The following is a 25515-nucleotide window of genomic DNA, read 5'->3' on the forward strand; positions in this document are numbered from 1 at the left end:
GGATGGCGGGGAGGCCAAAGGTAACTCCCAAGTGATAATTGTGGGCAAGGCTGTGTGCATTGTGGAGTGATGAATGGCAGTGCCCCTCTTCACACACAACACACTGATCTGGGTCAAAGAGCAGGGGACTGTTCTGTGGGAACACCAGATGGGAGAGGTTTACCCCAAGAAGCCCCCCCCCATCTACAGGAGACAAATAACTCCACCCCAATAGGCCTCCTGCTGCTGCAGGAAAGTCCTAGCCAGCCAATTGGCCCAGCTCAAGTGGGAGGAAGAGGCTGGAAAAAAGCAGCAGATGTGTTGTCCCAAAAATGCTTTTCCAAAAGGCAACTGGACTTTCTTGGTTTTTTCTTTGAAAATGTTTCACTTCAGAACTGAAGAAACTTCTTGGATGAGAAGCTAAATGTTTTCAAAGAAAAAAAAACCAAGAAGTCCAGTTGCCTTTTGGAAAAAGCTCCTTTGGGACAACCCTGGCCTGGGGGATTGAGAACCTCCATAGACAAGCAGGCTGGTTCTCGACAGAACTCATGGCCAACCCATCTCTGAAGCCTTGGTTGGCTGCAGTGGCCGAGCCATGCCACTGCCCAGCACACGGCAAAGAGACCTGCTGTCCTTATCTGCCCTGGATAAAAGTCCATTTTCTCTTCCCTGCAACAGCCCTTCCAGCCTTTCAGGATGCCTTGGTGCTTCCGCTCAGCTTGCATCCAATTCCTCTTCTTGGGATTTCGACTCCAAGCTGGTCACCCATCTTTGTTGCTATTCTCAGCACTCGTTCCAGTTCCTCAGCATCCTTCTTACACTGTACAAGCAAAACTGGACACAATAGCCAACAGTTACCACCTTCTGTGAACTTGACACTATATCTGTTGCTGCGTCCAAAACTGCATCGGTTCTTTTGGCCACTACAGCACACCTCTGCTCTGTTAGGACACCCAGGGCTCTCTCACAAGTATTACTGCCAAGGCAGGTCCCAACTGTTTTTGTTATCTGGGCATCCAGATGCTTCTGCCCCACACAGGGCCCAGTACAGAAATCCACAGAATGCCAGGGCATACTTTCCTCCATGTGGACATAGACCTATAAAGGACCACATGTTGACTATGGTTGTTCAGCCCAACTCTAAATTCATCTGGTAGTGAGACTGTTCATCCCATATTATCCCACTTTATCAAGATGAAGGGTGTGATCTACTTTATCCAATGCCCAGTCACATTATTAGAGAAAGCAATAATATATACAGTATTTTTAAGGATTCTAATACCGTAATGACATCTGCCAGTTCGTTTAACTCTGGGGTGGGCTCCGCCTGGTCCTGAGGACTAGATTCAGGTCAGCTAAGTGTTCTCTCACCATTTCCTCAACAATGTTGATTTGCATTTCTCTTTTGCAACTCACTCCCCCAGTTCATGATGATGCCACCTTTTCAGATTCAAGATATCTTCCGATTATCTGCTTTTGCTAATCTGCTCTCTGCTCTCCATTTTTTAAACTTATCCCTTTTGTTTCTCAGTTTCTTCATGAATGTATACAGTAATGCCAGTTTCATTAGCTGTTTCCCATTTTTTCCTCTTTGATATTATTTGGATATTAATTACCTTATTTTTTAAAATTTCCAACCCTGCCGAACTATTTATCACTTCAAAATTTCCATCCTTGGAATCCTTCCTACTGTTTTTCATTTACTTACTGAAATTATCTCTCTTGAATATTGGAATACTAACCTGACTACCTTAAGGTCTACCTTAGGGTCTCACTGCTTGCAATATGTTGAATTCTAAAATTACATAAAATAACATAGAAAAACAGAGTTGGGGGTCTTTTAGTCTGACCTCCTGCTCAAGTAGGAAACCCTCTACCATTTCAGGCAAATCTCTTCTTGCAAACCTCCAGTGATGGACAGCCACACCTTCTGGAAGCAAGTTGCTCCACTGATTAATTGTTCTCCCTGTCAGAAAATTCTCCTTAGTTCTAGGTTGCATCGCTCACTGATCAGTTTCCATCTGTTATGTCTTGTCCTGCACTCAGGTGCTTTGGAGAATAGGTCGACCTCCTCTTCTCTGTGACAGCCCCTCAAATATTGGAGCACTGCTACCAAGTCAGCCCTGGTCCTTCTCTTTGTAAGACTAGACATGTGGCTGGGAAAACAGCTAAAGCAATGTGGTGGCATACTGTGCTCCTAATTTCATGGCAGCAAGGCTGGCGGAGGAGCCATTTCTCTCTCCACCCTTTAACATCTCAGCAGGCAGGTCAGAGCGTCCCTGGGTATAGCAATAAATCATTCTAGGAACACAAAACACACATCGTGTGACTCAAGGGGGAGGCTCCGATAAGCTGCTTTTATTGCAGATGTAAATCAGCTGATGATAAAGATCAGCTACTGCAGAATACAATAATCATCCCATCTATGTGTCAGCTCCAGGGCTTCCACCCATGCGTATTCCCCGGTTCTTACATAGTAAATTAGTAAGAAGTTGCAGCCTACATTTTTGATGAGTCTCCACAGTTCTGATTGTGGGTTTTAGCCTTCACCATTAGTGGTGGACTTTCTTCTGCTTTATCTGGAGGCAGTTTGGGTGAACCCTTTGTTCATTCTGATTTGAATTCTAGACTGAGGCACCTTGGATGTGGTGCCTTGGACCTCATGTTTCAGCCTTTTGAAAAAGGCTCGAAATTGATTTCTGTGGTCAGTGGCACCTGATAATCTTTGGAGGTGAGATTTGGGTGGTGGAGCCTTCTGCTCCCAAAGCTCTCTATGTGGTCAGAGCCAGGAAGGCTCCTGAGGGTTTCCATGGCTCTTCCTAGAATAGGCTTCAATGAGAATGGTGAAGTTGACCTTAAAGACCTGTATTATGCAGATTTGCAATAGTTAGTGGTAAAAAGGAAATCAGGCCACCAAAGAACACGGTGGCTGGACATGATCAAAGCTGACACCAGCCAGAGCACAGAACAACAAAGAAGCAGTGCAAGATCGGATGATGTGCAGAGACCGGGCCCATAGAATTGCCAAGAGTCGGACATGACTGAATGGATAACATGCAGATTGCACTGAGCCAATCCCCCCCACCATCCACGTTCTGTTCTTAAGTACAGGTACATCAATCCACTTTCCCACTAAGATAACACAGAGTCATCTGCCTAAATTTCAGTCTGTTTTAATGCTTAGTTCTGAGGTAGAAATGGCGCCATTTGCCCAGGAGAATTGTTCTGGTTGGCAACTGGCCCAAAGGGTTGTTTGTATTCTGCTTGTTTCTGCCGGGCCTCTGAACCCCTTTTTAGTGCATGGCACTGTTTAGCATGGCACTGTTCTGGGCCGTCTGGCTGTGAGGTGCGCGGATGGCCCGGTTTTGTGGCCATTCCAGCAGGAAGACTCGACATCTCGGTTGTTGTCCTCTGACAGTTCAGAGCGTTGTTTCATCTCCCACATTGTTTGTTACAAGAAACCACTGGAGAGGTCTGGATATCTCAGAAAGTTGCTGCTCAGCCTTCAGAGGGGCCAAACAGAAGAAGCTGCAAACCCCCATTATCACCATTACTGACTGGCTTCAAGGTAAACTTGTAAAGTGTTGGTTTGGACCTACAAAGTAGAAAACAGTTTGGGGAATCCATTAGCAGAAGGGCCCCCATTTCCTGCAAGTGCCAGATTTTCTGGAGAAACCCTTCTCTGTGATGTGATGTACAATTGGTGAGATTCAGAGAAGCCTGTCTCGTTGCCCACCCTGGCTTCAGGTAGGAGCCTCCCCATGCAAGTTGTTTGGTCCTTACAACTGATAACAAGCCAACACTTTGATTTATTGAATGTTGATTTTAAGCATTACCTGAAAGGAAAGAATAGACATCAGTGATGACATGATGATAAGATCTCCCCTTTGGAACATTCTGCACGAAGGCAGTTGGAGAGCTCGCTCCCGCAGTAATTAGACTCCGACTCTGCCTCAAACCATGGGCAACATTAGGGAACATTTCCTGGCAGAAAATTGTTTGTAGCACTTGTGCCCGATGTTGGTAGCGGGAGATAGAACATCTCATAAGCAGCACCCTCTTTCTGAAACCTCCAACACAGTCAAGTGGCATTTTGGGCCAGAGGGGTGACTTTGGCTTCCACTTTGCTGCAATACTCAGGTTGGGCTGGGCAGCTGCCCAGGGTTTATCAATGCCAGATACTACCAGGCAGGAAGCGCAAGGATACTATCAAGCGGCTGTGTAAGGAGAAACCTAGAGAAAGCATAGAAGTTGATCAGCCTGACAAGGCGCAAGTGGTTCTTTCCCCTCTTTGCTATCAAGAGGAACCAGATCCATGAAGGCTGGACCTCTGGATCCAAGATCCAGTTGGGGAGGACAGCACAGGAGCCAATGGTGACCTCAGACGTGGCGTTCTGCAATTGTCACTGGATCCTTCTGCAATATTTTAATATTTACCTGTTAATTACTGTCCCGGGATATTCTTCTTCGGACAGACAGATCTAAACAGAGAGCAGAGAACGGCTGCAGTTTCACCCTCGTGCATCTTCTGGCAGCTTCAGTCACAGCACGGAGGCCAGCAAGGATCGCTTCCCTGGGGGCTGAGCTGCCTGTGTCTTGGGAGGCCGGAGCCCTGGTTGTGAGAAGGCAGCAGTTGCCACTCCGTGTGCAGGAGGAGCAAAGAGTGCAGCTGCTGGACAAAGGCCTCCTTAGGCCAGCTGCTGTTAGGGGCCCCTCCGGCCACCCACAGGCAGAGGGGGAGGAGGAGAGCAGGGCTTGAAAATGCTGGAGGGGGAAAAGACTTGGTCTTCCTTTTGGCAGCACAGCCCACCCAGTGACCACCCGGCTGCCCTTCCCCATGAAAGGCTGGGGCCTTGCCACCCGTCCAGGAAAGAAGGGCCTCAAGACACCAGGAGGGAAGGCATCCTCCAGTGGGCTGCAGGCGGGGGTGGGGGTGGCGGGTGGGGGGGGTGTTGTGTCTGGTACAACTAACCCATCAGCACCTTGACTACAGCTTCCCCCCTCCCCACATTAATGCAGGGAAGAGGGGGGGGCGCAGGGGGCGGCTGCTGCCTGTGGGCTCGGCCTTGTGCCGCCCCAGAGAGCCTCCTTCACCAGGGAGGAGCGAAAGGGGCCGTTCCCCCCCCCCCAGCGACTCACTTGAGGGCCGCTCGGGGGGTGCAATACCACCCGCGCATTCAAGAACCACACAGGCGAAGCCGGCGGGGCCGCCCTGCCCTCTCCGCCCGTCGCAGAGGAGGCCCCTCCCGCTGCGCCCGGCCTTCTTGCGGCTCCTGAGGCGCAGCGTTTCCCGGGCGGCGGGGAGCCCCGGAGGGCAGCCGCCGAACCCCCGCGCCCTCGGCTGGGGCCCGGGCCCTTCTGCGTCCCCCCACCCGGAGAGGCCTTCAACTTCTCCCATTGGCAGCAGGGCAGGGCAGCTCCGCCCTCCGCCTCTTTTTTACAACTCATGTGCCGCTTCCCTCCTCACTCTGTCGGCCGAGGCGCGCTCGGGACAGCCCGGCGCTGCCGCCGCCTGTCTTTTGTTCGCCGCCGCCCGAGCGGGCCGCCTGGCTCTCGCGCAGCCCCGGCCTCCCGGTCCCTCCTCCCGGCCGGCTTCCCGCCCTGGCCCGCATGGAGCTGGGCTGGGCGTGCAGCCTCTCGGTGTGGCTGCTCTTCCTGGGCAGCCTGGCGCTGCGGCTCCTGCGCGCGGACCTGTTGCTGAGCCGGCTGCTGCTGCTGCGGGTCGGGCTGCTGGCCGTCCTGCAGGCGCTGGGCCAGGCCGTCCTGCCGCTGCCGCTCAGCGCCGCCCTCACGGGGGCTGCCTGCTGGCTCGTCTCGGCCAGCAGCGCCCGGCGGAAACGGATCCCCACCGGGGGCAAAGCGGTGCTGGTGACAGGTGAGTCCGGCGGGCCCCGCGGCGGAGCCTTCGGGGGGAGAGCCGCCCGGCGCTCGCTGGTGCCGCAGATGCTCCCGCCGAGCCGGTGGCCCGGAGCCGTGGCAGAGGCCGCTCGGGTGCGCACTATGGCTGCTCGGGCCGTCCCGGGCGGGGTGCTGGCGAGCAAGGGGCCCTGGGCCCTCGCCATCCTTCCCGCTCGGGGCTGGCCGCATCAGGACCGAGCCTGGTCTCCGCGATCTCCGGAACGGGAAGGAAGATGCTTGGCGCCGGCAAGGTGCGCTCGCTGCCCAGAAATGCGCGCTTATCTCCCGCCGGCCCAGAAGGGGCCCCTCCGCCGCGGGAGACCGAGCGGGGCCGCGAGAGCAACCGGGGGCTGCAAGCAAAGCGGACCCAGCGCCTCTTCCGAAGGAGAGACCGCCCGCCCCGCCCAAACCCCCCGCTGGCTCGCGCCTCGCTCTGGCACAAGCCGCGGGACTGCGCCCCCCCCACCCTCGACGCCTGCCCAGACGCCGCCGTCCTGCCCGCGGAGAGACGGCGCTTGCGAGCTTCGTCCTGGGCGGACGGCGGAGACATCAGGGCCAGAGGTGCCGCCGAAGGCCCCGGCCGCGCGCTGAGGGTCTGGCTGGAGGCTCGCCCCGTTAGATCGGCTCAGGCGCCGCGGCGGCAGCAGCTCGGACGTGGCCAGTGGAAACCGGATCCTGCGCGGCTCCTTCGGGGAAAGCTCAGGCGCGGCCGGGGCCAGGCTGGAAGAACGCGGGAGCGGAAAGCCCTGATGCCGGCGCCCCGACGGCCCGCAAGCCGACTGGAGGAGGCGCAGCGCCCGGCCAGCCCCGGTGGCGGATGCGCGTGAGGGTCTGGGGCTGGCGGGAGCCGTGGGCGTCAAGGCGTCCTTTCAGGAGGGCGGCCCGGAGGTGCAGCGATCTCTGGCTGTTGAAGCGGCGGAGCGAGAGGCGGTCTTAAGAACCTCCCGCGGGGAAGGGTCGCTCCTGAGGGCTGCACCCCCACACCTTGGATGGGAGGGACCGGTGGGCGCTGAGGGGCCAGGCTTGGTCCAGCCTTCCTCTCCCTGCCCGGTGACAGGCCCTCAAATGAGCCTCTCCTCCAGGAGACCCGGTCTGAAAGAGAAAAGGCCCCTCTTGAGTAAGGACTCCGGCTTTCTCCCGAAGGATTTGCAGACTAGCTATTTCTGTCAATCTATTCTCCCTGGGCTGCCGGTGGTTTTGATGGCGACATCAGCTGGTGGAGGCTCAGGTGCAGCCTTTCTGAATGAGAACAAGTCTGGAGTGGTGACCAAACTGAGGAAAAGTTTGGTTGGTGGGAGAATTACAGTTACTAACTCTGGCGAAAAATTATGACTACTAACTCTGCCAAAAATGTGAGTTAGACAGCGTCACCATCGGATAGATTTGCAACTGGCTGCCCAATGGTACTCAATGTGCAGTCCTCAATGGAACTGCATCTACGTGGAGGCCCAAGGCTCCGTCTTAGGACCAGTACTCTTCAATATATTCATCAATGATTTGGATGGGAAACTCACAGAATTTGCAGATGACAGGAAAATTGCAATTTGCCAGACAAATTGGCCAACACTCCAGAAGATAGGCTTAAAATCCAGAAGGATCTTCACAGACGTGAACATTGAAATTAAATGAGTAAAAAAGTAAAGTTCTACATTAGGCAAGAAAAACCAAACACACAGGTGGTACCTGACTAAGAGGACCTCCAAGGTCCCTTCTAATCTATTCTGTTCTTGTTCCTGTTCCTGTTCCTATTCTTCTGCTGCATTTAGAGTGGGAAGTTTCTGGTGCAAAGACCCTCAAAAGGAATGTATGGAATGCTCTTCAAGACCATGCCCTACCAGCCAACAATACGTATACTTCCTGTGTTTTCTGATGGGGTCATTTGGGGGTTTTTGAACTGTAACTCAGAGCAGTGTATTAGTCTGGAAGCTTATAAGCTTGCTTGGTCCACAGGGAGCATCCAGAGGACACTAATTTGGTGCTGTTTGCGGCTGGGTTCAGGAGAGGCTGTGCTCAAGCCAGATCATTTCTCAACTAGGAGAGATGCTTGGAGGGGGCCATTTGCTGCTCTCCACTTTTTACAGCCACCCAGTTCTGGTTTTCCCATGGAAAAAAGTGAATTGAACTCTAATTAGATACATCTGGCCATGTGGTGCATTAGCTGCTTCTGGTTGCACAGCCTGTTCCCAGGTCAAACGACACAAAGACTCCAAAAATGCCAAAGTGCAACTGCAGACTCTTAGTGATTCTGGCAACTTCTTCCTCTCTGAGAAGAGAAGTTTCAAATAGCTTCTGGCCAACTGGGTGAAGCCCATTTGCTTGGGGCTGCTGCTTCAGCTGTGCTGCTCTTAAGTCTTAACACTGGCCAATGACTGGAATGCATTTGGTTTTAATTAAGAATAGAAATCTGTATGCCTCAGGTTTGCAACCATTAGCTAGTTTCTACTTAGATTCTAATGTGATTGTTGGGGGTGGGTGGGGGTGGAACAGAGTGGATCCCTTTGGAAAGGGAATGATTGGGCTAGTGTAATCTGTTATGCGTGCGTTGATCTCCCAATTCTTTCACTATTATCATTCTCTGGGCTGTTTCGTTGGTTAGTGCAATAGGATACAGGGTTGTGATGGTTCCAGAAATTCAGTCACAGAAATTGGGGTCCTGCTTGAAAAAGAATCATTCAAATAAGTGAATCCTGGATTGAAGTTCAACAGCCCTGATTGAAGCCTTCCAGATAAACGCCTTGCTTGAGCCAAGAGAAGCTCTTCTCTGGGTCATTAGTTCCCTGCCAAAGGAAGTTTTCCTAGAATTCCTGCAGAATTAGCCTTCCTGTAAGTTAGATGCTTCTGGAGTGAGAGTGAACAGGTCCTGGCCTTCAACTGACCTTTCCGATACTTCAACAATGTTATATTATTATGTCCCCCCCCGTCCCCCGTCAGTCATATTTCTCAGGAATCTATAGCCCCAGCTTCTTTTCATAGGGCTTTCCAGGCCCTAGGGCAGCTTCCATTGCCTTCCTCCGAGTCCTAATTTCTCAGTATCCTTCTGCACGCTACACTACATGGCTGGAGACAGAGCTCAAGATGGGATGTGACCAAAGCAGGATGCAGGTAGTCCTCAGATTATGACTGGTCACTTAGGGACGGTTCAAAGTTGCGACAGGTCCCTTAAAAGTACTTACAACTTGGATTCAAAGGCCGGGGGCCCCCTCCCCATGGCTGCATGATGGCAGTTTAGTGCTTGGCATCCAGCTCACATTTATGGTGGTTTGTGGCATCCCATGGTCATGTGATCATGATTTACAATACTTTTTGTTGGAAACTGGCTTTTGCTTCTGGCTTCCAGGAAGAAACAACTATTGTGACCAGTGGGTTTGCTTAATGACTGCGATGTTTGCTTTACAACTGCAGGATTTGCTTAACAGCCATTGCAAAAGATGTCATCAAATCGGTACTCAGTTGCCTGGGTACCTTGACTTATAACTGCCATGAAAATTCTGGGCTCTATGATAGTCTTACGTTGAGGACTACTTAACTGCAATTAGTTCCTGTGATTTAGAAATTACACTTTTGCTTATATAGCCTAAATTGTATTTTAAAAACAACAACAACACATCCCTAGACTGGCTCATTTTCAGCAATTAACTACAATTCCAAGATGACATTCACAAATATTATGATCTGCCTAGTAGAGAAACCCAGCCTCCCTTCAGTAAACATTGGTTACTTCCAGTTGAAAGGCTGCCCTGCAATTGCATCTGCTTAGCTGGCAAGACAGTTATCAAAGGCCTCTGAATCACACTGTCATCAAAGCTGCAGATGACTCCTCGACTGCCGGTTTTGGTGAACTTTTAAAGAATTTATTTTATTACGTTTTTATGCCGCCCATCTTCCCTCTAGGGCAACCTTGACCACTTTAAGCCTGGAGGACTTCAACTCCCAGAATTCCCCAGCCAGCTTTGGAATTGTCCAGAATTTGGAATTGTCAGATTGAGCTTTCACAGTTTAAGGGACATGATCAAGACTGAAGGATTGCCCACGTCCTTGTGGAGAACAGAATCAAGCTTAAAATCATAAAATCACAGGCCTGGAAGGGATTTTGGACCCCCAACCCAAGGCCAGAGTCCTTATTCCATTCCTGACAAATGGTTGCCCAATCTTTTCTTGAAGACCTCCAAAGCGGGCACACCTACAACTCCCAAAGGCAAGCTGTTCGATTGGTTCATTGTTCTCAGTGTTACGAAGTTTCTCCTTAGTTCTGGGTTGGTTTCCTCCTTGATAAGTTTCCACCTATTATTTATTTATTTATTATTTAAATTTGTATACCGCCCTTCTCCCGAAGGACTCAGGGCGGTTCACAGCCAAGTAAAAATACACAATACACTATAAATACAATTAAAATACAATTAAAAAACTTATTTAAATTGGCCACAATTAAAATTTGGAGATAAAACCCATTAAAAAACCCATAACTTAAAAAACTAACCCAGTCCAGCGCAGATAAATAAGTAAGTTTTAAGCTTACTTCTTGTCTTGCTCTCAGATGCTTTGGACAATAGGGTTCTTTGTGACAGCCTCAAGTATTGAAAGACAGCTATCATGTCACCCTCATCCTTCTCTTTGTTAGACTAGATATGCCCAGTTCCCTTAACCATTCTTCATATGTTTTAAGCCTCCAGCCCCCTAATCATCTTTGTTGCTCTTCTCTGCCTTCTTTTTTGTATCCTGATGACCAAAACCGGATCAGTAATCCAAGTGTGGCCTTACTAGTGTAATGTAGAGCAGGGCTATCGCTTCCCGTGATCTTGATATTGTCCCTTTGTTGATGCAGCCCAAGACTGCATTAGCCTTTTGGGCAGTTGAGATTGGATAAAATTATTCCAGAATACTTTGGATTGGAAGAAAAAAGCAGTTCAATTCTATAAATGAAACTAGATTGCTCACTGGAAGCACTTTGTAATGCAGCTAAAGTTAACTATTCTGAACGCATAATGCAAAGTCAGAGTCTTGGAGAAACCTCTGAAGCAAATCAACCCCCAGGCTGGCTAGATACCTTCTGCCACTGATGATACAAGCAGGATTTTACAAGAACTTAGATAAATGGTTGTAGACAGACAATCCTGGCAAAACGTTGTCCATCCAGTCACAAAGAGTTGCAAGAGATTGACAACCTCACGACAGATGGCGATCCCTTAATTTCTACAGCACTTTCTAGGTCCCTGTATGGGGCGATCAGGAATGACTTCAGTCATCCTTAGATGAAATTATATTAGCTACTGAGATTGTTCTTCTTTCATTTTATCTTTAATGTTCCTTCTAATGTGAGGATTCACACTCTCAGTTTTAAGTGAGGATGTTGGAGTTATCAGGGTCTGCGGCAGGAGCTCTTCCCTCCTGTGCCATACGGGAAATTTTAGCGGAGAGCAGCATCACCAGGCACCCCTAGAGCTTTCTCCAAAGTGGCTTGTTAAAACACGTAACTGAAGGTCTGATAGTGGTCTGACTGCTGAGTCACTTTGTGTGCTAGTTGCCCTGCCTTCCCTTGTTCCAGATGCAAATGCAAGGAAAGCAGGAATGGCCCTGCCATGAATTCAGTCTTCCCTCGGGAAGCCCTGCCGCCTTTCTGCTGGGCAGGAAGGGAATTCTCCGCCCCGCCCCCCTCGGCAAGGAGGGCCTGGAGGAGCAGCTCTTCCTTTCAGCACCAAGGAGAGCTGCAGGGGGAGAGCCTGTTCCAGCCGAGGGAGGGGGCCGAGGCAGAGCCTTTGGGGATCCCTTCTGGGCACCACAGTCCCCACCTAGGATCAAGGTTCATTCTTGCTGGGTGTGTGCGTGTGTGGCTGTTGAGCCGCAGGTCATGGAGCAGGACAGCTGAGCTGAGAAGTTCACTTCATTAGACGTGGTTTCCACAGGTTCCTCGCCGTATTTGGGGCGACCCCCACTCCTCCATCTATGGCCAGGAGTCCAAGTCCCTGAGACTTTTCTCAGGCAACAGCTCGGATGCAGCAGAGATTTGCTTGGTGGAAATCCTTTATGTGAGGCTTCCCTACTCGGTCCCTAACCACATCTTCCCTAAATCAGTGAAAGCTGAAGTAAGAGGGAAGATGGATCCTGGTGGCTTCATTAACTGAAATAGCGTGTACGTTTTATCAGATAAAACAAAAGACATAATTAGATGTCTTCTCCCACAAAAGAGTCAGATTTCTGAATGAATCCTTGTAGAATTTGTTCTGCAATTTCCAGGCAAAACAGAATCGTCAAATGTCAAAACAATATAAAACACATTTTGAGTCGGGACCACAGATTAGGATGTAAAAACATAGTTCCTGGGAGAGGAATCTCAGAGAATGGGAGAACATCTCAGGTCCCCTCCTACCATGTTTTCCCAAAAATAAGACCGGTCTTGTTTTCTTTTGGCTCCAAAATAAGCCGCAAGGGCTTATTTTCGGGGGATGTCTTATTCCCCAACCCATGTACTTTAAGAGTACATGAGAGGCCCACTTCTTCGACTTGCTTGTGGCGGGTCAGGAGGCCGTGGGACACGGCAGTGCCGCCACCCCATGCCCTGCCCCTGCTTACCTCAGAGCCCCTACAGCCAGGCCATCCATGCACCGATACTTGCCTTGCAGCCATGGCACCATCACATCACTCAGCCTCCTGCTCTGTTGCAGAAATGGGCTGGCAGCCCTGCTGGACAGGGCTGCTGGAGCCGCCACCTTGAGGCGAGGCAGGTGTTGGGGCGAGGATAGCCTGGCTGCGGGGGCCTTGAGGTAAGCCAGTGCAGGGCACATGGGGCAACTCCATCCCACCTCATTTCACAAACGTGGCACTACAAGCAACCAGACGGAATGGGTGGTTGGGCGGCTGCATAGGCGCTTAAGTAGGGCTTATTTTGGGGGTAGGGCTTACATTGGGTGCAGGTGCAAAAGCATGGTAGGTCTTATTTCTGGGATAGGTCTTGTTTTCGCAGAAACACAGTAATATGGCTGAAAAAGGGTCTGGCACAAAGCCCCTCTGCCCTCATCCCGGTCCATCTATGCAGCTGGTGTTTGCTTAGATTGCCAAATACTACAAGCACATAAACATCCCCAGAGATGCACGATATACTTGGTTCCAGAGAAGAAAATGAGCAAGATTGCTGCCCATAAAGTGGTTGACACCCATTTCCTTGTTCTCCCTTCCTTGTTTCTGTGGGGTTTCCCCTTCTTAAAATGTGAGCCCAGAAGTGGATACCAAAGGCCCACCTGACTGGTGACCAGAGAGGAAAGGTGATTCTCTTGAACCCGAGGCTCTGTTAAGGATCACATTTGCCTTTTTTGGAACTGCATCACAGCATTGGCCCATGTTTGGCTTGGACTCTCTGGTGCCCCAAGCCCTGGGCACATGTGTGGTTGTGCATTATCCCCACCTTACTTTTCCAATTTAGAAGTAATATACAGATTGGCCCAAAATTGCCAAAATACATGGTCTCATAGCACTTAGAAGCTGACAGTGATGAAGATTGCTTTGGTTTTTATTATGGCAAAATTCATAAGGACTCTTGGCAGGACACAAAACAAAATACACTAGAAACAGCATACAATAAAAGTGCCACAAACGAAAAATCCTTAAGTAAACACAAGAGAGTTTAACAAATCTTGAAATGCTGAGCAGGCCTCCCCCATCTGCCCCCACTGCTCGGATTGAGGGCCTCAACTGTTTATCTCGGTGAGGTTGAACTGCTCTGGCTGGTTCCATTGGGGAGAGCTTCCTGCAAACCCTCCAGGCTCTACAGTTGAACACTGGCGTTTGAGATGGCTTAAAGAGCCCTCGGGACCCATGTGCTGTTCTCACTGGCGGATGCTAAACTCGAAGCGATCTTCAAAGGCATCCCCCTGGGTGGGGATGAGGGCAACAGTTACTGTGGCAAGAGCTCCCTGCTCTGAGTGGGCTGCAAGTGGCCCTCTGAGATACGAACCTGTCCTTCCAGGGCGATGCCGCTTGTCAAGAGACACCCTGAGTAGGCAGAGAATCCAGTGGGTCAACAGCAGCCAGCTGGCCTTTTTCTCTCCCTCATGGCCTCCAGGCACTGATACTGGCTTCAAAACCAGTCTGACCTGGACTGATGAAGGGAACTGGTACTGATATTGAAGTCCAGACCTTTGGGTGAGTCCTCCTAGTGGCTTCATGGAAACACAAAAGAGGGGAGGGGAGAGACCTGGACCTCACGAGAGACGGGGCTTAAACCAATTTCTCCTGTTCTCTCCCCCACCTCCAACTGGATACTGAACAATCCGTGCTGGACCCATGAAATTGCACACTTCTTGTCCAGTCCCCAACTTGTCTTTTTAGGGAAGGTTGTGGAGGGACTGGTCAGCCTGCAGCCCCAGATATGAAGACCTTTCAATCAGGAGTTTAGGGCATTGAACACCCTTGGAGAAGGTTTCCAGCAGGCTCAGGATGCGCTACAGGATCTCAGCAGCTTTTGATCCAACAGTCCTGGCATCCTTCTGGATGGGCTCAGGAGATGAGGAGGCACCGAGAAACTCAGTGTGGCTGTGCCAAAGGTGTCATGCAGCGGTTTCACATGCTTTTCCTCCATGACAGATAGGAAAAAAGATGGACAAAGCTGTGAGGGAAATATGGGAAGTTGTTGTTAGAAAACAGCATTATCTTCCATGCAAAAGTATTGTGCGATTTGTGCCTCCCTAGAAAATCCTACGGCACACTTTTTCTTCTGGATACATCGACTGGATTCACAGAATATGGTAAATTATACCCAGGTGAACGAAATACAATTGCTGACTTCACATTCCGGGCCATTCCCAAACAAGGCAGCCATGCACTGACACACGGTATTGGCCAAGACAAAGGCTGTGTTTCCACAACATGCTGAGTCAAAAATTGCCAGGCACATTTCAGTTGGGTCAAGCACACGACTGTTGGATGGAGTCCTCGATGGGCAGAGGGCCCACAGGGGGTCCTCCCAGCCACCCGAAGAGAAGCCGAGTGGGGTGCTGGAGGGCCCTGGCTCTTCCGTAATTCCGAATTTCCCATGAGCTGGAGGAAGGGATGGTACTCAGATTTGTCAGTGACACATACACTGTCGAGAAGTGGTTAAGTATCTAGGAGAGAATGAGAAGATTCAAATCTGGACACGCTTGGACAAGGAGCCAAAATGAGCAAGAAGAAACTTAAATGGCATCTGGGAAATCCATTAAAGGCATAAAAGAAGAAGTGGGGACGACACTGGCCTGGCAGGAGTCCCTGGGAAAAAGATCTGGGTGTTCTAGGCAATCACAAGTAGGACATGGATCAATAGTGAGATGCAGCTACTACAAAGGCAAAACTCCTTTGGGATGCATAAACGGGAGCATCGGGTGCGGTTCGGGGGAAGGCCCGGCCCCCCTCCCTCGGCTGCTTTGAACAGGGCCCCCTCAGGGTGACAGTTCAATTATGGGCACTGCGGTGTAAAACAACAACGACCAACGGGGGTGTCGGGGCAGAGAAGGGGAACAAGACCGTGAGGGGCCTGGAGGCCAAGTCTCACATGGAACAATGAAACGACTGGAAGTGTTTGGTGGGAGGAGGAGAAAACGGAAGGTGAAGGCTTCGGATGTCTCAAGGTTGATGTGGCCTCAGGAAAAGGCAAAAGGCCCATTCCTGTCACTGGAAGTCTTAAAACAAAGGCTGAGCATCCAAAAGGCTCTTTTTGTACCAAGATCGGCACCAAGCAGCAGGTGGGACGAGATGGTTTCTGATGTGAAGCCTGAAACTTAAATAGAAGCATTATTTCATAACCTCTTTTATTCAAAACAAGAGAACAATTAATACATGCATATACTAGAAATGTGATGCAATGTTAAAATTTAATAGAAAAAGGGCCTAGAAACATCTATCCCAAGTGAAGTAGCTCCAGAAAGAACAATGACCAAGTTACTTTAAGATCATCTCTTTTTTTTGTCTGAGAAAGAATGACTCAGGTCAGGTGTTGACAGATATGCAGAAATCTAAAGCATCTGCCTGTCTAACAGCCTCTTTAGAAACGCTGCAGCAGCAGCAGAGAAATCCTTCGGCGTCCAAAGGCTGCCCTGGGGTTACCCACCTCCTCAGAAGCATCTGGGGCAGGTGAAGGAGCAGCCTTGGGGCCTGGCTAACGTCCACCATCAGCTGGGTGCCCGTTCTCCAAGGCCACCAGACTGACTTTCCAGAGAAAAACCAGTTAAGATGCAGAGATGAGTTCAGGTGGCTTAAGGGATGAGATGGCCTCTTGCTCCAGGTTTGGTAACAGGATCATGGGAGCCAGTAAGCTCTGACGCTACTACAAATGGAAGATTGGATGAAGAAAGTCTGGAGGTAGAACGCATCATCTGGGCAGAAATCCAGCCAGAGTGGGATCCTGCTAGAAAACAGACATCTGTTGGGACATGCGGGTTGATTGATAATATTGGTTTGTTCCCCCCCCCCCGTCACTGGCTGCTTTGGGGGCAGATTCTTGCAAAGGTCAAAGCACGGCTCTTCCTTTAGTCTTGAGCTGAAGGGTGGCCCCTGTTTGGCCAAGGAGAGAAAAGGTCCCCTGGGCTGGCCGGGCTGGTTTTGTGCCCTTTGGGTGGAAATGTCGGGCCAAGGGAGTGGCAGCGGGTGTGCACACAAGCCCACAGCAGCCTCCGCTTGACGTGCTGGCAGCTGGCCTGCAGCTGTTAATGGTTAATGTTGCCATAAATCTGCTGGAGAGGGAAGTTCTATCACCATACCTATCAGAGGGGGAAAGAACATCCTGTTCCTTGCCTGCCCCAGATTGTTTTCATTCCTCCCCCTTTCTCTCCCGCTTGGCGTGAGAAAGTCAAGTCCTCCCCTCCTCGCCCTCCTGAGGGAGGAGTCCCCCCCGCTTCCCTCCACCATTTTCTCCATTTGTGTGAGGCAGCCTCGTCTCTCCTGCACTGCGGGGTTGGAGGCCAAGAGCAGCTGCTTGCAGCTCAGGCGAAACGACAGGCTGCTCTCAAGGAGGTCACAGGAATGGAGCCCCCCCCTCCCCACCCCTCGCAAGGAAAGCATCCTGGGGCTCCCTCCTCCACTGATACATTACAGTTTGCAGGACGCACCACTCAGGGTTTCCTGGCCAGCCCCATCTGCTTTTCTCTCCCCCCCCCTTTCTGAAATGAGGCTGGTTGTAATTTAAGCCAGAAAGTGTGATGGGTGCTCTGCCTCCCCCGCCCCCTTGATGGCTGAATCCAGAAAGAGGCAACCCTGGGCCACTGGACGGGCCTCTGCATGGCATTATTAAGACACTGGTTGCTGTATGCCACACTCTGGTTTCATGAAGTGACGGATTTTCTGGGCATGCTTAATCATACTCTGTATCATACAACTAATTTCATGCTTGCACCTTTCAAGCAAACTGTAATAGTGATATGATATTAGCACATTGATTAGACAGGGGATAACGAATTGAGAGAACTTCCCCACCCACCACCCACCCCCAGCTTTGGATGGTACACAAGTTGTTCTTACACTCAGTGGTTGGTGAGAAACCTCAGTTCCATGTTTGATCTGCTGCCATGGTCCATAAAAGCTGCCAAGTTTTGAACGAGGGGAAAGGCAGGCCAAGGCCCAAAGTCCCCTGCAGTCAGTGGGAACTGCAAGCCACTCAGGCTCCCGGCATAGGTGAGAGGCGGGTGCAGGGACCACGAGGCCCAACCAACAGGCGTGAGGGCTTTAATGCCTTTCACCAGCCGTGGCTGGGCACTTCCTCTTGAAGATCCCTTGGAAACTTGTGATTTTAATGCCGATTTCATTTCCTGTCATTTTAATGTTTGCGTTGCTTATTTTATATTTTTGTCCTTAACCTTTTGTTTTTAACATTAAATGTATATTCCTAAGCTGCTCCAAAAGTTCTTGAACTCTGTGTGTGTGTGTGTGTGTTTTATGCTACAACTAGACCTGCTTTCAGTTGAGCTGACTGGTCAAGTGAGGCTTGGTTAGCCTTCCCATCATTTCCATAATTCCAGTTCAGCCCGATTTGGAATAGGGCCTTCTGGGCGCATGGAACACCAGGTCCTCTGGCTTTGGGGCTGCGATCAAAGTCCACCTCTCCTATCTCCCCCCCCACCCCCATGCCAAATTCTGAAGTGGGCCTGGAAAGTTCAGACAGGAAGAAGGGTCTCTCCCGCAGCTGAGTTACAGGGGTTCTTCCATAATGAACTGGAGACCTTTGATAGGGCCCCCACAATGCCCTCTACTCAGCATCTGAATGAAAGTTGGTGATTGCTCATTTGTGGACACACAACGCAACACAACACCAACCCCCTTGTGATATCAGCCTATCCTTGATGTGCTGTTTTTGAAGATGAAGCAACTTGGCTCAGCCTTTACTGGCAACGGATTGACCTCCCTGTGGGTCCCACCACATTCCTGGTACCTGTTTCTTGATGTTAACAATTTTTTCATGGTGTGATTATTTTTTTACTTTTTGTTATTAAATTATTTGGCTCAATCAAGGATGTAATCTTGAGGCTGACAAACTGATGTCCTCCTGGCATCAGTCAATTCAGAGCTTTGCGATACTTTGGGGACTCCAAAAATCCAAAATAGTTGCAAAAAATAATTAAAACCGAAAAATCAAAAAGTTGTCAAAATAGAGAACCTGGTTGATACTGTAAGGTCCCTTGTCATACTTTCACTTCCAAGATTGAGGTGCTCATTTAAATTTTTCTCCCCCTTCCCTCCCTCCCTTCCACTTTGTGCCATTGTGTACAGCAAACCTCTTACTGGGGAGAAGTCAACCACAGACTCCAGGCTATTTTGAAAACTCGGGTTCTTTCTGGGTTCTGCATGTTCCTCTCACCTTGTGTTCGCCAGGACCTAATGAGCAAGACCTCTGGCATTTAGTGATACTACGTAAATACATTCCATGGGAGGACCCTGTACCAGGCCCAAAACGTGTTTTTAAATCCCCATCATTCTCTGTGGGAAAGTTAAGCATACAGTTAATTCTGTTGAAATTAATTCTTAACAAGATTTTTATTGTGACAAAACCTATTCAGTGCATTTAAATGTTGTCTCCAGTTGACTTGTGATTATTCTTTGTGAAAAACAACAGATTCTTGGGAGCCTTAAGAGTAAAGCATAATTGTCCCATCATCAGTTGATTCCTGGCCCCACTCCCTCCCACATATTCCAATATGGCCGGCCTTTCTGCTTTCATCGTTTCTGTCTTCAAAACAACCATGGAAGGCGGGGCAGGAGGTCTCTTGTTCAGCTCTCCCACCTCTCTCCTTCTGCCCCCCAGGATGCGATTCAGGCTTTGGGAAGGCAGCTGCCCAGCATTTGGACAGGCTGGGGCTTACCGTCTATGCCAGTGTGCTGGACCTGAAGAGCTCTGGGGCAGAAGAGCTTCGGCAGACGTGCTCCCCACGGCTGACCCTCCTGGAAATGGACCTGACTAAAGCAGAGGACATTCAGCGAGCCCTGCAGTTCATCAAGGCACAGACCAGAAGGACAGGTAATCTGCCCTCAGCAGCTCTCGGTCCCATAGAAGATGCTCTCGGTCCCTCTTTCCTAAGATGCTGATCCCCAGGGAGCATCTGACTGAGGATCGTGGAGACTTCTCCAAGTGGGAAGACAACTACTGGCCTTGAAATGGTATCCAGTCATTGGCCTATAAATGCCAAAGGAGAGTGCCCCCCCCATCTGTTCTCTCAGAATTTCCTGTCTCCATTGACCTAATGTGACCTGACCTCCCTCCCCCAATGTGCTGGTTTCCAGGGTCTCTGCCCATCTTTGCTCTTGGCCACGCCTTTTGCTGTCTCCACCCCGGCCCTGGCCAGCGTGTCCTCCTGTGGAAGGAGTTGATCTGAGATGTTCTGCAGGCACTTTTGTACTGAGGACAGTTCTTCTGTCCATGGAAGAAGCAATCAGAAAGTAGCCACTGCCAGGGATTAATGGTTTTCATAGGCTAGACTTCATGTTTGGCTTAATTCGTGCCCCACCCCCCACATCTCCTCCTTCCGTGCCCTCTCTCAGGCTGCAGTGAGCATTTCCATCCTTCCCTGCTTTGTTTCAATGGGCAGGTCTCTGGGGCCTCGTGAATAACGCTGGGTTCAACGACACCATTGCCAATGCAGAGCTGACACCGCTGCCCCACTTCCGCACCTGCATGGAGGTGAACTTCTTTGGGCCCTTGGAGCTGACCAAAGGGCTGCTGCCCCTGCTCCGCTCATCCCGTGGCAGGATCGTCACAGTCAGCAGCCCGGCTGGTAAGGAACCCCTTCAGGAAATGGGGCTTGCTCAGGCTGAGCCCACAGGAGAGAGGGAGGCCTACGACGAGAATGACCACTCAACCACCTGGACAACAAATGTAGTTTTTGTCGTGTCCCACTCCTCCGCTGATGGCCAGGTCAGGGAAATCCGAATCAGGCGTGCCTCTGCAGCTCTGCCAAAGTCCTAGCAAAGTCCTCAAGGCAGGCAGGAGACCAGAAAGTGACTTCAGCAAGATATGTTCGACTTTGCCTGACTCAGAGACTGCCAGAAAGCAGATCCTTTATATAGGCCATGGGGTGTGGCTCCATGACTCAGCACTTATCCAGGCCTGCCCCTCCCTTCCTTCTGACGCCGCCGCCTATCAATTCTTCTGAAGCGAGGGTCACTCCAGTCGGCAGCTGTTGGTAATAAACCTCCCTCAGGCTCACATGCTGTGGAGGAGGGGGAGGGGTCTAGTTGCTCCTTTTCCCTGGGCATGGAGCCAGGGCTGGGGCCGGGAGGTGCTCCTTCCTCCGCAACCTGTCTGGGTATGGAGCCAGGGCTGGGGCCGGGAGGTGCCCCCGCCTCCTCAGCCTGTCTGGGCATGGAGCCAGGGCTGGGGCCGGGAGGCATACTAGGACATTCTTCAGCGTTCGGAAGCAGATAAGAAGACCCCGGCTGCGGTGAGAGCGGGCAAGACACAACAGTTTTCTGGTTCTGTTTCTTTAGCAGGTCCTTCTGAGGGCTTCCTCTGCAACTTTATTCGCTATAAATAGGTGTGTCCTCCCCATCCCTGGACTACGACAGGTTGCTACAGCAACTTGTTTGCCCAGTGACTCATTAGTAACATGTGATCCTTCTTTGGCCCATTTAACAGATCAACCCAGCCTTGCTTTACCTAGCACAAGATCTGATTTGGTGTCTTGTGTGAACCGAGGCCCTTGTGCCAAGCATTGCGCTCTATGCAACTGCAGTTACAGTTGCTGGCCGTTATCCCGCTCACCAATAACAGCGACCCATGGAGATCTCTGGGGAGGAGGCCCTGCTGCTGGGGCCCTTGAAGCCTTCGGGATGGCCAATGAGAGGCCTAGCAAGTCTGATTTGTGTTCCCTCAGGCAATATGCCCTACCCCTGCTTGGCCAGCTATGGGACCTCCAAAGCGGCTCTCAGCCTTCTGATGGACACCTTCCACTGTGAACTTGCACCCTGGGGGATCCGAGTGAGTGTGATTTTTCCTGGGTACTTCAAAACAGGTAAGGCTGAAAACACTTGGATAATGCTGTGCTGTATCCTCCTACTCCTCATTCTAGCCATGGTCTATCCACTGCAGGATGAAGGCTTCTTCCGCATGTTTCCAGCAAATATAGTCCCGAGTTTTCCTTTGCCAGTTCGGCCTGCAATACTTGCTGATGTTGTCAATCTGTCTTGTTTAAGGTCTCTTTTGTGGACACTTTTTATCAAGTGGGATTCATTCTTTGACTGCCTTGGTCCACCTGCCCTCAGTTCTTCTTGCTATGTGACCGGCCCATGTTCATTTCAATTTTTTTACTCTTTTGATGACATTATATATTTTCGTTTGTTCTCTAATCGATGTGCAGGCTTTCTGTCTTGTCTTTTTTTTTTTTTTATTGAAAGAGTTTTAAAAAACAAAAACATTTTCCCCCTTTTTCCCCCCTCCCTCCCAAAAAAAAACCCCTTCCCCCCCCCCCCCCGGCTTCCCGGGTCAATCACAAGGTATTGTTATACATAAACCAAACATAGAATAAAATTTTCCCTTCCAATCCAAATAACCACATCCAAAGCTTTTCATCTCCCAACCCCCTCCCCATTGCATAAAATAACTTTCTAATTATTCGAAGGCAATCTGATATTTCTTAATCTGATATCTGTTTTGTAGATAATCAATCCATTTTTTCCATTCAATTAAATATCTTTCCTGCGTATTGTCTTTTAAAAACGCTGAGATTTTAGCCATCTCAGCCAAATTAATAACTTTCAGTATCCATTCTTCTATTGTAGGTATCTCTTCTTTCTTCCAGTATTGTCCAATCAACAGTCTTGCTGCTGTTATTAAATTCAGAATCAATTTAGTCTCAATCCCTGTACAATCCGTTATAATTCCTTGTCTTGTCTTGTCTTGTGATGTCTAACATGTATCTTTCCATGGCTCTTTGCGCCACCCGTAGCTTCTGTATCGATTGTGAGGTTCATGTCCACATTTCAGTAACATACGTTAGAGCAGGTAGCACACACTGATCGAAAACTTTTCAAGCATAAGGGGAAATCGTTCTTCAAAATTAGGCTTAGCTTGCCAAATGCCTCCCAACCACATTTAACAATTTCCTTTATTGCACCACCTTCCATTAAGATCTGCTGGCCAAGGTATACAGTATGTAGTGGTCTACTATATCTAGTTCTTCTCCAGATTTAATTTTTTTTTTTTTGCTTTCTTTGGTGAATTTATGAAACATGACCTGGCTCTTTTTCAGGTTTATTTTTTTTTTAATTCAAAAAGTTTTACAAAAAATTTTTCCCCCTTTCCCCCCCTCCTCTCCCCTCCCTTCACAACCCCCCTCCCCCCCCCGACTTCCCGGAACGGGCACAAGGTATAGTTAAAAATAAAACAAACATATGCTAAAAAATTTTCATCCCAACTTAATTATACCCCTACAATCATCAATTCCTAACTTCCCCCAAAAACAATCAAGAATAATACATCATAATCATTCAAAAACAGTCTGATAACTCTTAGTCTGATATCTACGTTGAATATAGTCAATCCATTTTTCCCATTCCTTTAAGTATCTTTCTTGCGTATTATCTTTCAAAAAGGCTGATATCTTCGCCATCTCAGCCAAATTGGCAACCTTCAATATCCATTCTTCTATTGTAGGTACTTCTTTTTTCTTCCAGTATTGTCCTATTAGTAATCTTGCTGCTGTTATTAGGTTTAAAATCAATTTAGTCTCAATTACTGTACAATCCGTAATAATTCCCAACAAAAAAAATTGCGGCAGGAACTTTATCTTCTTTTTCAAAACATTTTGTAAAATCCACCAAATTTTTATCCAAAAGGCCTTTATGTCCTTACAAGTCCACCAAATGTGAAAATATGTAGCGTCATCACAATTACATCTCCAACATTTTGCTTGCATATCTGGATACATACACGATAATTTTTTAGGATCTAAATGCCATCTATAAAACATTTTATAAAAATTTTCCCTCAGATTCTGTGCCTGCGTGAATTTAACATTTCTAACCCAAATTTGGGTTTTTTCAGGTTTATTTTGAAGCCAAATGGTTCTCCTGCTTCATGCAGCTCTTGTATGTGTTTCTGTAGCTCTTTTGGGCCTTGTGAGAAAAGAACAACATCCTCTGCAAATCTTAAGTGATTTAAATAGAAGCCATTGATTTTTATTCCCCCTGTTGCCCAGTTCAGTTTGCAAAATATTTCTTCAAGATAGACCGAGAAAAAGATAGGTGACAATGTATTTACTTTGTCATATACACCTTGTTAATGATAGCTGCGCTATGTAGGGATATGAGCATTTCTCCCACATACAGAAGTTCGACATATACTTTTAAGAATCTCTGCTGCTTTCCAGCGAGATTTTTCATTGCGCTCTTCAGAGCTCAGCAATTTCCCTGCATCTCAGGAATTGGTCTAAGCCAGCCCAGGTCATGCCAAGAGGTCCTCATCAGTGGATGTTTCTCTGCATGTTGCAGGACTTAGCTACTCCCGGGGAAGCTCACCAGGGGCCTTCCCGTGTGTCCTTGCTGCCCTTCCGTCACGAGTGGGTGTTGCAGAAGGCCTACCACAGAGCTGGAACAGGAGACAGGTGACCCTCATTGGGGTGGGACCTGCAGCAATGTCATGTGCTTCGTAGAGCAGCCAAGCATTCCTCTGCTCTCATTTAAAAATACAAACCGAGATTCTGGGAATAGTAGGCTTTACATGAGCAACCATCTGAGTTGGCCTTCTCCGGTGCCTAATGAAAGAGTAAAGCTTTCCTCCTCTCTCCCAGGTGGCAGCTGTAACCCCGAGTACTGGAAGGAGAGGAAGGACCAGCTCCTTGCAACTTTACCTGATGACCTTCTGGAAGCCTACGGAGAGGAGTATCTTGAGGAGATCAACAGGCAGTTTGTGGACTTCATGAAGATGGCTGTGGAGGACCTCAGCTCGGTGGTGGACAGCATCACTGACGGGCTCCTTTCCACCAAGCCTCTGCTAAAATATTACCCAGGTAGAGGCCTGTGGCTCATGTACTTCATCCATCATTACCTCCCTCACACAGTCCGGGACCTTTTCCTAAAAACCTTTTTTATCAATCCAAAGCTGCCCCAGGGATTGTGTCCCAAGGCCTGCCACACGCAAAAGCCGTTGTGAGAGCTGCTCGAGTTCTTTTGCACCATTGCCAGAGAATCTCTGGAGAATGTTTCCTTTTTATTCCACCCGTATCCAGCTAGCTAGAAGAGGAATTTGTTCCTAAAGAAACAAGCCAGGGCAATTCTGTCAGTCCTGCGTTGCCTCCTACAATGACTTTCGGGGTGGGTGGGTGGGGGGAGATGGGAAGCACAAATGCCCTGGTCCTCTACACAAGGCCCGAGACACCTGGGTGGGCATGGAGGCAGCCTCTTTTCTAAACAAAGCCTATCTGGACTTTCTCTCCCCATCTCCCAAAATGTGCCAAAGGAGAGGTCAGAAGCTGCTGCTAGCCGAAACCAAGAGCTTCTGGCCACCTCGTCTATCATATACCTCCTTGAAAGTTGCCTCAAGCAAACTGAGCTACCTTCTCTTGCCACTTGCTGGTCGTGGCCTTTAGCTTCTTGATGACCTCACCTCCTCTGTGGCTTGGGCCAGTTCTCCTCCTCCGCTGCAGCCCTCATCATCATTATGCAGGGACAGCATCAAGGGGACCTCGCTGGTGAGCCAATGGCCTGCCATGGTTTTTCAAAAGGAGCACAACTGTATTGTTACTTAGTTAAATAAATAAAAAAAATCATCGGATTGGAGATTTTTGTTTTACTGGGAACCATCCAGATGCTGTTGAGTTCAGGCCAGGAGCTCATGGCTGTGACCACCCTTAAAAAGGCTCTGCAGCCAGAAAAGCGGTGCCCCCACCACCACCCTCATTAGCTAACTCCTCAGAACAAGGCAGCCCCCTTCCAGGCTAAAAGGAGGGCAGGACAACCATGGAAAGAACCCAAGAGCTTTCTAGGGCAGGGATCTCCAACCTTGGCAACTTTAAACCTGGCGGACTTCAACTCCCAGAATTCCCAGCGGGCAAAGCCGCCCCGTGTCTCTGGGAATTGAAGTCCTCCAGGCTTAAGGTTGCCAAGGTTGGAGACCCCTGTTCTAGAGGCTTCTCAAAGGAAAGCTCCTTTGCTTGTTCTGGGACTATCCCTTGCCACAGCTTTTCTTATTCGCTA

At 49.5% G+C, this 25515-nt stretch overlaps 2 protein-coding genes across 2 annotated transcripts; one reads left to right on the forward strand and one right to left on the reverse strand.

Moving 5' to 3' along the window:
- Positions 1-4464: 4464 nt before the first annotated feature.
- LOC131184351 (myosin IC heavy chain-like) lies at positions 4465-5427 on the reverse strand. The gene is made up of 2 exons (XM_058155519.1): positions 5119-5427; positions 4465-4591 (listed from the first exon to the last, which is right to left on the reverse strand). The coding sequence occupies exons 1-2, from the start codon at positions 5425-5427 to the stop codon at positions 4517-4519; spliced, it is 384 nt and encodes a 127-aa protein (XP_058011502.1). The 3' UTR covers positions 4465-4516.
- A 147-nt stretch (positions 5428-5574) lies between these two features.
- Positions 5575-25079, forward strand: LOC131184350 (11-beta-hydroxysteroid dehydrogenase type 2-like). Its single transcript, XM_058155518.1, has 5 exons — positions 5575-5854; positions 19133-19345; positions 19914-20099; positions 21198-21335; positions 24111-25079. Exons 1-5 carry the CDS (start codon positions 5590-5592, stop codon positions 24470-24472), a joined length of 1164 nt encoding a protein of 387 aa, XP_058011501.1. The 5' UTR covers positions 5575-5589; the 3' UTR covers positions 24473-25079.
- Positions 25080-25515: the final 436 nt, after the last annotated feature.

This window comes from Ahaetulla prasina, chromosome 12, assembly GCF_028640845.1.
Source record: "Ahaetulla prasina isolate Xishuangbanna chromosome 12, ASM2864084v1, whole genome shotgun sequence".
NCBI lineage: Eukaryota > Metazoa > Chordata > Lepidosauria > Squamata > Colubridae > Ahaetulla > Ahaetulla prasina.